The sequence below is a fragment of the Chiloscyllium plagiosum genome, chromosome 11, assembly GCF_004010195.1.
Source record: "Chiloscyllium plagiosum isolate BGI_BamShark_2017 chromosome 11, ASM401019v2, whole genome shotgun sequence".
NCBI classification, from domain to species: domain Eukaryota; kingdom Metazoa; phylum Chordata; class Chondrichthyes; order Orectolobiformes; family Hemiscylliidae; genus Chiloscyllium; species Chiloscyllium plagiosum.
This window is the reverse complement of record NC_057720.1, coordinates 44,893,127-44,905,807: the sequence shown is the minus strand read 5'-3', so window position 1 is coordinate 44,905,807 and position 12,681 is coordinate 44,893,127. Positions and strand designations below refer to the sequence as shown.

The following is a 12,681-nucleotide window of genomic DNA, read 5'->3' as shown; positions in this document are numbered from 1 at the left end:
AATTAGTTGTCTCTTGATGTGCTGATACTTAAAAATATACCCATTTCCTGACCTCATTAACAGAAGGTCCAATTTTGAATAATCACACTTTTTGACTTGACTGACACTCTCAACTGTGCCACATTATCTTATTATTTGATAAAACTGCTTATCTTGCCAGTCCAAGTGCAGATTAATCTGTCCATTAAACATCTTTACAACAGGAGCTCTACCACTGATGTTAGATTCACTGGTCTATGGTTCCCTGATTTATGCTGTGGTTCTGTTCGCCGAGCTGGAAGTTTTTGTTGCAAACGTTTCGTCCCCTGTCTAGGTGACATCCTCAGTGCTTTGGAGCCTCCTGTGAAGCGCTTCTGTGGTGTTTCCTCCGACATTTATAGTGGCCTGTCCCTGCCGCTTCCGGTTGTCAGTTTCAGCTGTCCGCTGTAGTGGCCGATATATTGGGTCCAGGTCGATGTGTTTGTTGATGGTCAACAAACACATCGACCTGGACCCAATATACCGGCCTCTACAGCGGACAGCTGAAACTGACAACCGGAAGCGGCAGGGACAGGCCACTATAAATGCCGGAGGAAACACCACAGAAGCGCTTCACAGGAGGCTCCCAAGCACTGAGGATGTCACCTAGACAGGAGACGAAACGTTTGCAACAAAAACTTCCAGCTCGGCGAACAGAACCACAGCAACGAGCACCCGAGCTACAAATCTTCTCACAAACTTTGAACTCCCTGATTTATCCCTACCACTTCTTTCCAATAATGGTATCAAATTAGCTGTCCTCCAGTCCTCCAGCACCCTCTGGCACCCTTCCTGTGGCCAGAGAGGATTTGAAAACTAATGTCAGGATACCTGAAATCCTCTTCCCTTGTTTTCCACAGCAGCTTGAGATACAGTTCATATGGGCCCGAGGCTTATCCACTTTTAAGCTTCCGAAAGCCCTCCCTCTCAACTGTAACTTGTTCAAGTAAACCCCTGTCCTCCTCCCTGATTTCAATATCTACATCATTCTTCTCTATTATTGATACAGATGTAAAGTACTTCTTTAAAACCTCATCCAGATCCCCCAGTTTGATCAACGATTTGGCACTTATGTTTTGTCCCTAACAAGTCCAACTCTTTCTCTGGATATCCTTTTGCTAAAACACCTTTGGATTATCCTTTATTTTACACACCAGTTTTTTTTTTCATTTTCACTTGCATAATTTTTTTTAAGTAGTCCCCTGCATTTTCTATAAGTCTCCAGGGTTGTTCATGAGGTCCCTGACATTTCTGGTTCCACTCCAGCTTTATGAGAACATGTTCGCCCTGCATTTTCAGTACTCATTTTTTGAAAGACTCCCACTACTCTGATACAGATTTTCTTTCAAACAGCTTCTCTCAATCCACCTTGGTCAGATTCTGTCTTACTGTATTAAAATTGGCCTTCCTCTAATTCAAAACCGTTATGGTTCATTTTTGTCCTTTCCATTACTTCATTCAACCTTACCAAAATGCTCTTTCACTGATACTTCTACTGCTTTCCCAGCCTTGCTTCCTAAAATTAAGTCTTACCCTGGACCATATAGGAATTTCTCAATGTTGGCTAAAAAGCTATTTTGGATACATTTTAAAAATTCTACCATCACTTTAGCTATCTCAGTTAATATTACTATTTTTTGACTATTGTAACTAAACATTCTTGAAATTTGCTGACATATCTAGCCTTCTATTTCTCCCTGACTGTTTAGGGATCTATAGTACACTGCCAACAAAGTGATTGCTCCCTTTTTGTTTTACATTCTACTATAATGTCTCCACTGTTGATCCTTCTAACATATCATCCTTTTAATTTCAATAATAAACTCTTTGATCAATATTGGAACATTATCTCTTCTTTTACACCCTGGCTTCTCTCACCTGAAGTTTCTACACCCCAGAATATTGAGCTGCTCATCCTGCCCCTCCAGTATTGATGTCATATTCACGTGATAATCAGCATCCTCAAATTCATCTGTCTTACTTGCAGTACTCTTTGTTTTAAAATAAATACCAACAGAACATTGTAAAGCTCTCTTATGTCTTGACTAATTATGTTTTACCTGACTTGTCTTTTTCCCACACTTTCCGTGCATCATCTACTACTGTAGCTCCACGCTGTATCCCATTCCCCTGCGAAATTAGTTTAAATCCCCTCCAACAGTTACAGGCCTACCCTCCCACCCCTCACAAGGATGTTGGTCCTGTTGAAGCTCAGATACTTCCTGCTGGATTTGTACAGATCCCACCTTCCTCAGAAGCAGATCCAGGAATTGAAAACCCTTCCACCTGAACCAACTCTTGAGCCACACAATCTCTTCGCCAATTCCTATACTCACTAGCACATAGCACATGGACTATGTTGTGGTTCTGTTCGCCGAGCTGGAAATTTTTGTTGCAAACGTTTCGTCCCCTGGCTAGGTGACATCATCAGTGCTTGGGAGCCTCCTGCGAAGCGCTTCTTTGATGTTTCCTCCGGTGTTTATAGTGGCCTGTCCCTGCCGCTTCCGGTTGTCAGTTTCAGCTGGCCCGGCGAACAGAACCACAACAACGAGCACCCGAGCTACAAATCTTCGCACAAACTTTGAACATGGACTATTCTAGAGATTACAACCTTTGAGGTCCTATTTTTTAATTTGTGACCTAGTTCCCTAAATTCTTGTTGCAGGACCCCATCTCTCTTTCTACCTATGTTGTTAATATCAATATGAAATACGACCTCTGACTGTCCTGAGGCCATTCAGTGATATCCTTGACCCTGTCCCCAGTGTGGCAACACTTCATCCTGCAGTGACATCTGCAGCTGCAGCTACACCTGCCTGTAACTCTCACTTTTGAGAACCCTACCATTATTGCTCTTTCTCTCTATCTGCTCCTTGCTTTCGCAGTTCGGTTTTGATTGCACCCCCCACATGCATTGGCACTCTCACCGTTTTCCAGAATAGAAAAACTGTGTGTGAAATAGGGCTTTCCCGACTACTTCAATTCTTCTGGCCGAGGGTCACTGATTTCTTCCTTGACTAAATTTCCTCAATTTGTCAGATAAGCACATCTGAAAATGTACCATCTTTATAACTCTCTTCTAAATGAATGCACTACAATACCCCCAACTGATTCACCAGCTCCAACGCTTGGGCTTAATTTGATCAAACCTGTGGCCAGGATCTAATTTCCCAATAAATTGCAGGTCTTGACCTCTGCCATACTTTTATTTAAATAAACTCTTACCCTACATATAAGAAGTAGAAAATTAAGTAAGCTTTATTTTAAAAAGAAAAATCTAGAACTCTTACCTGTCCTTTGTAAAGCTTTAAAGTGGACAAAACCAACTTACCCACTACATACCAATGAGCTCACTGTTTTTCCCTGATGTCAGCTTTTTGTCAACTATTTTGAATTTTGACAGGGCTCCTGTTGGGGTTTAACTGATGCTCTGACTGAGCTTGATCTGGGCCTTTCCCCTCAGGCTTTTATCAGGAAGCTCAGTTCCTACTGTTCAACTTCAGGTTCACTCTGCTGCTGCACCGTCTGACTCCGATTCAAGTCAGAGTAGACTACAGACTAGAAAGGTCTTATCCTTATTTATGTCCCAAGTCCCACTCTCGTCCAGTCTCCCAGTTCACTTCACAGTGACAATGACTTGCTTCAGACTCCTCCCAGTCCACTTCACACTGATTCTGATCTGTTGTACCCTTCTGTCAGACTCATTTTTTTGTCATTTTTACAAATGAATTCCAAGGATGTGAATTTTACTGGCAAGGCTGTGGTTTGGTTCCATCTCTATTTGTCCTAGAGAAGGAGTGGTTAGTCAAGTTCTTGAATCACAGCAAGTACAACCATTCTGCTGTTATGAATGTAGTTTCAGGACTTTTACCCAGAAATAATGAAGAAACCATGATGAAGTTCGAAGGCAGGGTCATGTATGGCTTGAAGGTGAAATTGCACATGATAGAATTGCATGCATATGCCTGGCCCTTCTAAATCAGAGAGATCATGTGTTTGGAAGGTGCTGCCAAAGGATGCTTGTTGAGTTGCTGCAGTGCATACTGTAGATTAATAGCACTACAGGCACTGTGCACCAGTGGTGAAGCGGTAAAATGTTAAAGATGGTTGGATGGGTTACCAGTAAATTAAGTTGCTTTGTTCCGGATTGGGTCAAGTTACTTGTAAATTGCTTGAGCTGCATTGATCCAGACAAGAGAAGGGTATTCTATCATACTTCAAATTCATGCCTTGGAGATGGTAGGGAGAGGCTTTTGGGAGTCAGGAGATGAGTTGCTTGTCAAATTATTCCCAGTTTTTGATGTGCTGTTGCAGCCACAATATATACAGCTGGTCCAACTTGGAGAATCCCACCACAGTCTATTGCTGCTCACTGGAGCTAAGTATTTCATTATATGCAGTCCAACAGGTGTAAGAACAGCTTCTTTCCCACTGTCATTAGACTGTTGAATGGACCTCTCAAATTTCAAATCTAATGCTGATCTTACTTTTGAACATCTCCTGTGCAGTCGTAACTTTGTATGCCTCGCTCTGTTCACCCTATGGTCTGTATGTCCTTGTATGTTATGATCTGTCTGTACTGCACGCAAAACAAAATTTTTCACTGTACTTAGGTACGTGTGATGAGAATAAATCAAATCCCATCTAATTCATTCTCTAAACCACTGAGCCATACCTTTGTCACTCACTACTCTAAGCAATCTAGAGCTGATCTGATGACAGTTTATGGAAAGAATCTGCATACAACCCCAATTTAGATACATTCACTTTCTTCTATATAAATTCAGAGTATCAAAACCTTGTGTTAGCTCAGCAAACTGCGTATGCAATCATTTAATATTTTGCAGATTGAACTAACGTAGCCCTGACCCAGATTAACACCGAAATTATTCCAAATCTTTTTCATCAAAGTAGAATCACTGCAAAATCCACCCATTACTAAACAACTAGGCTTCTGCCCATTGTATTCATGCTGGTTATTATTAAAGCAATCTAAAATTATCTTGTGTTTTCCCATAGTTTTGCACTTTTTGGCATTCATTCTGCTGCTGGGACGAGAGTGGAACACAGCTGAATATAGAAACATAGGGCTCATTCATGTATTTTTTTGGCTAAGTCCAAGTTGGGTCAAGTTTTCTGGAGAGTTTCTTATCACGAGGGCTACCAGAGTTTCTCACCATATCTTACCAAACCAATCTCAACAATTACCTATAGATATCTGTTGAAAGATTGGCATCCCTTATGCATGCATTATCTTTAAAACACCACTGTGAGCCCAGATGAATCATCACTACCATTCTGAGGCTGCCCTACTTGATCAGGTAGGTATGCACAAGATGTCACAGCAGGAGAACATGGTATTGAGTTTCTCCAACAGCAACCTTGAGGTTCGGGCAATTGGGATGGTGCAATAATGAGGTTCCTCTTCCTAGATGACCATTAAAGGAGTCTACGCCATCAGCCCTGAGAAGCTTGGTTTGAGGTTGCCGCCAGGATCAATGTTATTCTAGAGTAGAGGAATGGTCAGCAAAAGTCTCTGCTACGGTAAGTGCCATGCTCTTTTCTCTGCCGTATTATACTGAATCTATCACTGCCACAGACATCTCAGTCACGTGCTCTGTCTTATTTCTCAAGAGTAGGTCAAGTCTTGCACCTTCTGTAGTTGATACATCCACATACTGAATCAGAAAATTTTCTCACACACACTTATCAAGTTCCTCTTCATCTAAACCCTTAACACTATGTCAGTCCCAGTCTCTGTTTGGAAAGTTAAAATTCCCTACCATTACCACATTATTATTCTTATAGATAACTGAGATCTCCTTGCAAATTTGTTTCTCAATTTCCTGCTCACTACTGGGGTGGGGTGGGGTGGGGGTGGGGTCTACAGTACAATCCTAATAAGGTCATTATCCCTTTATTATTACTCAATTGCACACAAATAACTTCCCTGGATGTATTCCCAGGAGTATCCTCTCTAAGTACAATTGTAATATTATCCCTTATCAAAAATGCCACTCCTCCTCCTCTCTTGCCCCCCTTTCTGTCCTTCTTATAGCATTTGTATTCTATGATATCCCAGTCCCATGTTCCTAATCATGCACTGAGTTCATCTGCCTTCCCTATGAGGCCTCTTGCATTGTAATAAATGCAGTTTAATTTATTAGTTCTACCTTGTTCTCTGATTTGTTCTTGCTGCCCTGACTGTTTGACTTGCTCCTTTTCCCAACTGTACCAATCTCAGATTGATCTCTTTCCTCACTATCTCCCTGGGTCCCACACCCTCACCTTACCAGTTTAAATCCTCCTGAGCAGGTCTAGCAAATCTCTCTGCCAGCATATTAGTCCCCTTCCAATTCAGATGCAATCCATCCTTCTGTACAGGTCACTTCTACCGCAGAGGAGATTCCAATGATCCAAACATGCGAATCCTTTTCCCCCTGCACCAGCTCCTCAGCCATTCATTCATCTACTCTATCTGCCTATTCCTACCCTCGCTTACTCTTGGCTTTGGGAGTAATCCTGATATTACTCCTCTCAAAGACTTACTTTTTAAATTCCTGTCTAACATTCTATATTCTCCCTTCAGAATCTCATCCTTTTTCCTTCCTATGTCATTAGTTCCAATGCATACAACAACCTCCTTCTGCTCCCACTCCGCTTTGAGAATATCCTGCACTTTCTCTGAGACATCCTTGATCCTGACACCAGGGAGGCAACACACTATTCTGATTTTTCGCTGTCAGCTGCAGAAATGTTTGTTTGTGCCTCTGACTAGTGAGTCCCCTCTTACAATTGATCGCTTGGAACCTGATGCATCCCTCGTTATATTAGTGCCAGTCTCAGTACCAGAGACTTTGCTGTTCATGCTACATTCCCCTGAGAATCTATCACTCCCTACACTTTCCAAAACAGCATCCTATTTTGAGTTAGGGATATCACAGGAGACTCCTGCATTACCTGCCTCTCTCTTTTACCTTTCCTGGACGTTACCCATCTACCTGACTGTATCTGTGGTTTTTCTCCCTTCCTATAATTGTCATCCTTCACATCCCTAAATCTTCTAAATTCCTCATGACCTAAAACTGTCGCTCCAACTAATCCATGTGATCTGATGGGATTCACAACTAAACACGCTTACTGCAGACATAATCATCAGTAACATGGAAACTCTCCATAATCTCCCACATCTGACAGGAAGAGTAAATCACTCTACGAAAGCCCTTCTTTGCACCTCAACAATCTACAAACCCAGAAATTAGCACCATCTTACTACTCTTTTACACTGCTCCAAGCCAACTTAGTACCTCCGTTTGATATTTTAAAATTTCAATCAAGATTCAGATCTCAATAAAACATATAATCAAAAAGAACCTCCTCTACTCACTATTGTAGACTTACAAAACAAAAGAGCAGCAAGGTTACACTTAAAAACTATTGACTTAGCTGTTCCTATGCTGTGAGCTCTTCCATGCAGGTTCCTCCAAGGTCAGATGTGATTTTTGGTGCGTGTTAATTTTTCTTAGATGCACCCCAGTGTCCATAAATACTTGAACTCAAACGGCAAAGGCAGTAGCTGCGCAGATTCAGTGCCGTGTCAGACAGCAGGTTAGGTCTCTCTCTCTCTCTCTCTCAATCTCTCACACTGACCATGTGGTCTCTGACTTTGTCTCTCTTCTTCCTTTTAAAGGGGCTATTGTTTTGATTTTTTTCCCCCAAAGTTCCAAAACAATACGACTGCTTATAAAATTGTATTACTGCTCCTGGAATTCAAGGAAATCAACTCCAACACCTAAAATACCTGAAAGAAGGACCAGCTCTTACAGCTTCAATTTTTTTCTCATCATCCATCTTGGAGCACAGGAGAATGTCGATCATCAGTAAAGTGCCATCAACAATGCTATCATGCAGCACCTGCTCAGCAATAATCCGTTCAGTGACGTTCAGTTTGGGTTCCACCAGGGCCATTCTGCTCCTGGCCTCATTACAGCCTTGGTTCAAACATGAACAAAAGAGCTGAATTTCAGAGGTGAGGTGAGAATGATAGTCTTTGACATCAAAGCTACATTCGACCAAGTGTGGCATCAAGGAGCCCTAGCAAAACTGGAATCAATAAGTATCACGGGCAAAATCTCTGATGGTTAGAAACATATCTGACACATATGAAGATTGTTGTGGTTGTTGGAGATCAGTCCTCTCAGCTTCAGAACATCTCTGCAGGAGTTCCTCAGGGTACTGTCCTTGGCCCAACCATCTGCAGCTGCCTCATTAATCACTGTCCCTCTGTCATTAGGTCAGAAGTGTGGATGTTCACCGATGATTGCACAATTTTCAGCACCATTCATGACTCCTCAGATACTGAAGCAGTCCATGTCCAAATACAACAAGATCTGGACAATATTCAGGCTTGTGCTGACAAGTGGCAAGTAACACTCACGTCACACCAATGCTTGGCAATGACCGTCACCAATAAAAGACAATCTAACCACTGCCCCATGACTTTTAATGGTGTTACCATCATTGAATCCCCCACTAACAACATCCTGGGAGTTATTATTGACCAAAAACTCAACTGGACTCACCACAAAAACACTGTGGCTACAAGAGTAGGTCAGAGGCCAGCAACACTGCAGCGAGTAAGTCAACTCCTGACTCCTCAAAGCCTGTCCACCACCTTCAAGGTACAAGTCAGCAATGTGATGGAATATTCCCCACTTGCCTGAATGACTCAACCCCAGCAACGCTCAAGAAGCTTGACACCATTGGACAAAGCAGTCTGCTTGATTGGCACCACACCCACAAGCATCCACTCACTCCACCACCAATGTTCAGTAGCAGCAGTGTGTACTAACCATAAGATGCACTGCAAAATTTCACTAAAGATCCTCAGAAGGGCAGCAGATATATGGGGAACACCACCGTCTTCAAGTTCCCCTCCAAGTCACTCACCATTCTGACTTGGAAATGTATCACTGTTCCTTCACTGTCACTGGGTTAAAATCCTGGAATTCTCTCCCTTATGGCAGTGCGAGTCAACCTTCAGCAGGTGGACACAGCGGTTCAAGAAGACAGCTTACCACCACCTTCTCAAGCGCAATTAGGGACGGACAATAAGTGCTGGCCCTGCCAGCGATGCCCACATCCCACAAAATGAATAAATAAAAATACCACCTTCATCACAAAGACCACAGAAATCTGAGAATATGGCTATCTGCCACCATCTCAAGGGCAATAAATATTGGTCTTGCCAATGATGCCCACATCCTCTGAATAAAAAATATTAACATTAACTATGCTGAAAATATCTATTCCTTGAGCTCTGATAATGAACGTGGAGGGCTTATGCAATTGGAACCTGGAACCTAGAGTAGTTAAAATTCAAAGGACAGCTACTGAGAGTTACATGACAATGTAAAATCTAGCATAATAAGTTTTATGAAAATAACTATTATACATGTTGCATTGAGAAGATTACTTGCTGTAATTTAAAGATGAAAATTTAAATTTAAAATAAGAAAATGTTATTGCAGCTTGGTTCCTGTGTGCTGCATTCTATCACAAACTAGAAAATTAAAATATCACCAGGGAGTTTCAGTAATTATGAGAAACTTTAGATCTTGGAGAAAATTGATTAAGTTTTATCAGTTATATCCATATGCTATAGCTGTAAATTACAGCTTAAAATATTCAATATTGTCAAAAGACTGATCCCTGGTGTTTTAATCGATCAGAAGGCTGAACTGGAGGAAGTGAAAGATAAAGAGTTGAAATAAAATCTGAAAAAAGAATACAATATCAGGTTAAGAGGAAGTTCAAAAGAACAGAAAGGCCATTGAAAAGTGCAGCTGTCTCTAGTAAATTGCAGGAAATGGGAGAGCAATTATACTGTTGCCAAAATTTCAGTCAGCTCCAGAATTTATCAATTATTCAAATAGTCAATATATGCTCAATATAAATTATCTAGAGCCTGACAATGGAAAAAGAAATGGAACATTACACTGTAAGTTAAACCTACCTTCAACCAGAAGAAGAATCTGAATTGTTTTTCAAAGAATACGAGTGTGGCTATTGTGCAAGCCATCCTAAACAGAATTGATTCCAGTTTTGGCAGCAGTTCTTGGTAAGACATTTACAAATTGTTACATTCAACCTACAAAATGACAGTCCCTTTTCTGCTCAGATGAGCTTCTGCCTTTTCATCATTATTACTCACCGGATTATCATACATTTGCACAATTAGCTGCTTTACACCATAAAGTGTAGGATGAGCCCAAGCAGAGGGATCCTGCCAGTGTCGATTTAGATCAAACCCCATTAAAGAGCACCTAAAGAAAGAGTAAAGCATGATTTATCAAAGGAAAGCTTGTACATTTATTGTACATTTGATGAAGGCATTTAAATAATAGAGTAACACTAAGCATCTGACAGACATCAGTGAGAGATATGGTGAGCAATATCTCCATAACTTACACAAAATTAGTTGTTTAAATTTATTTCCTAAAACAAACTTTAATATTTATTTTATCAGATTTCTTAAACACTAAACCTTGAAATTCATGTACCCTGTTTTCGGAGCTTGGGGGCTGTGATTCACAGCCTGCTCCTTAACTATTCAGATGAAAATGAGCTGCACATTAACAGTGCATCAATCTGCATGATTATAGCGCCTGGCCAAACCAGCCCATGCTGCTGCTTCTTTTTAATGCAACATGCTATATTTGCATTCAACAGGAAAGCAAATAATATTCCTCAGAAACAGCATGTTACAATCAGCCTGCTCTTCACTGCCCCTCTTAAAGGGAAATTGCATGTGAGAATATTGATGCAATTCAAATTATGGTGAAGTTAACTCCATGGCAGTGAGAAAGCCCAATGGTGACAGATGCTGGAGGCATTAGTGATAAACGTGACATGCAGATGAGAAGAGATTGAATGGTTCCATCAAGAAATCAAGGCTGATCTCAATGACTGCCTTCAGAAGGGAGCAGAGGTCAAGTGTTGAAGGCTGAACTGGAAATATTGGCAGCAGTATCATAAGAAGTCTAATGTCCTTGGAGGTCTCAATATCTGTGAATGCATTTTCACAAGACATTTTCTACTTACCACAACATCCATGGCATGTGCTGCTCAGCAAACTACATCTCCATTACCCACCTGGTATCAGTCCCTAATACTTAGGACTCATACCTAATACGATGTATATAGATACACTGTCTCATCCAACCAATGATGCCAGCTTCACACCCTCTTCTTGCTGCCTCCAAGCACCTCTAGCTATTCAGGTGAGATGTTCGTATAACCCAAACATGTTGCAATGATATAGCTGGCAATCTGTCCTCTGACTCATAATTCAAACAAGATGAGAAATAAACAAAAATGAAACAATGGGGTACTACAATGCCTGCATCAGTTGAACCTTATAGAGCAGATGATTGCTTGCATCATGGTGTCAGCTGCAATAGAGCCTGAAGCATCCAATTTCAGAATATGTGATATGTTCTCGCATTATTCTACTTTTCAGTTCCCAGTGCACCACTACTTGCTGATAAATTGAGCAAGCTGCTGATTGAATGCTCTTCAATCTATCCTGATAAATGAAGTTTCTCCACCCGGACCATTCTTGTAAACTGCTTCTGCACTCTTTCCACTGCATTCACATCTTTCCTGTGTGCCACCCAGACCTGTACACAATTTTCCAGTTGAAGTCTAACAAATGCCATATGTAAGTTCAACATCACCTCCTTACTCTTGTTCTATACCCTTATTAATAAAGCTAAGGATACTGTATGCTTTTCTTATTTCTTTTGCTACCTGTCTTGTCACATTCAATTATCTGTACATATATAAAATCAGATCTTTCTTCTCCTGCACTTCCCTTAGAATTGTCCCCCTTATTTTGTATTGTTGTGCAATGTTCTTCCTAAAAAGTGTATCACCACATACTTCTCTGCATTGAAACTCATCTGCTACCTAACCGTCCAACTTGTCTATCGTTCCTGAGTTCCACACTGTCCTTCTTCATTGTTTATAAATCTTCCAAGTTTTGTATCATCTGCAAACTTTGAAATTGTCTCCTGTACACCAAGATCTAGATCATCAACATTAATATAAAGAAAAGCAACGGTTCCAATATCAACCATTGGGAACTCCAGTAAAAAAACTTCCTCCAACCTGAAAACTATCCATTGACCATTACACTCTGTTGCTTGTCACTCAGCAATTTTCTCTCCATGTCACTGCTAATCCTTTTATTCCATGACCTGTAACTTTTCTCACTTTGGAATTTAGGAGAATAAGGGGTGGTACCAGGGGACTGGAGAGTGGCGAATGTGTGCCCCTGTTCAAAAAAGTGAATAGGGATAACCCCGGGAATTACAGGCCAGTTAGTTTTACTTCGGTGGTAGGCAAAGTAATGGAAAGGGTACTGAGGGATTGGATTTATGAGTATCTGGAAAGACACTGCTTGATTAGGGACCGCCAGCATGGATTTGTGAGGGGTAGGTCTTGCCTTGCAAGTCTTATTGAATTCTTTGAGGAGGTGACCAAGCATGTGGATGAGGGTAGAGCAGTGGATGAAGTGTACATGGATTTTAGTAAAGCATTTGATAAGGTTCCCCATAGTAGGCTCATGCGGAAAGTCAGGAGGCATGGGATAGAGGGAAA

At 41.2% G+C, this 12,681-nt stretch overlaps 1 protein-coding gene across 1 annotated transcript in view; it reads right to left on the bottom strand.

Moving 5' to 3' along the window:
* Positions 1 to 12,681, bottom strand: part of agbl4 (AGBL carboxypeptidase 4) — an 862,393-nt gene that overhangs the window by 137,614 nt on the left and 712,098 nt on the right. Inside the window, exon 9 of the mRNA XM_043699224.1 lies at positions 10,232 to 10,343. Within this exon, the coding sequence (XP_043555159.1) occupies positions 10,232 to 10,343 (112 nt within the window). The remainder of the gene's footprint in view (positions 1 to 10,231; positions 10,344 to 12,681) is intronic.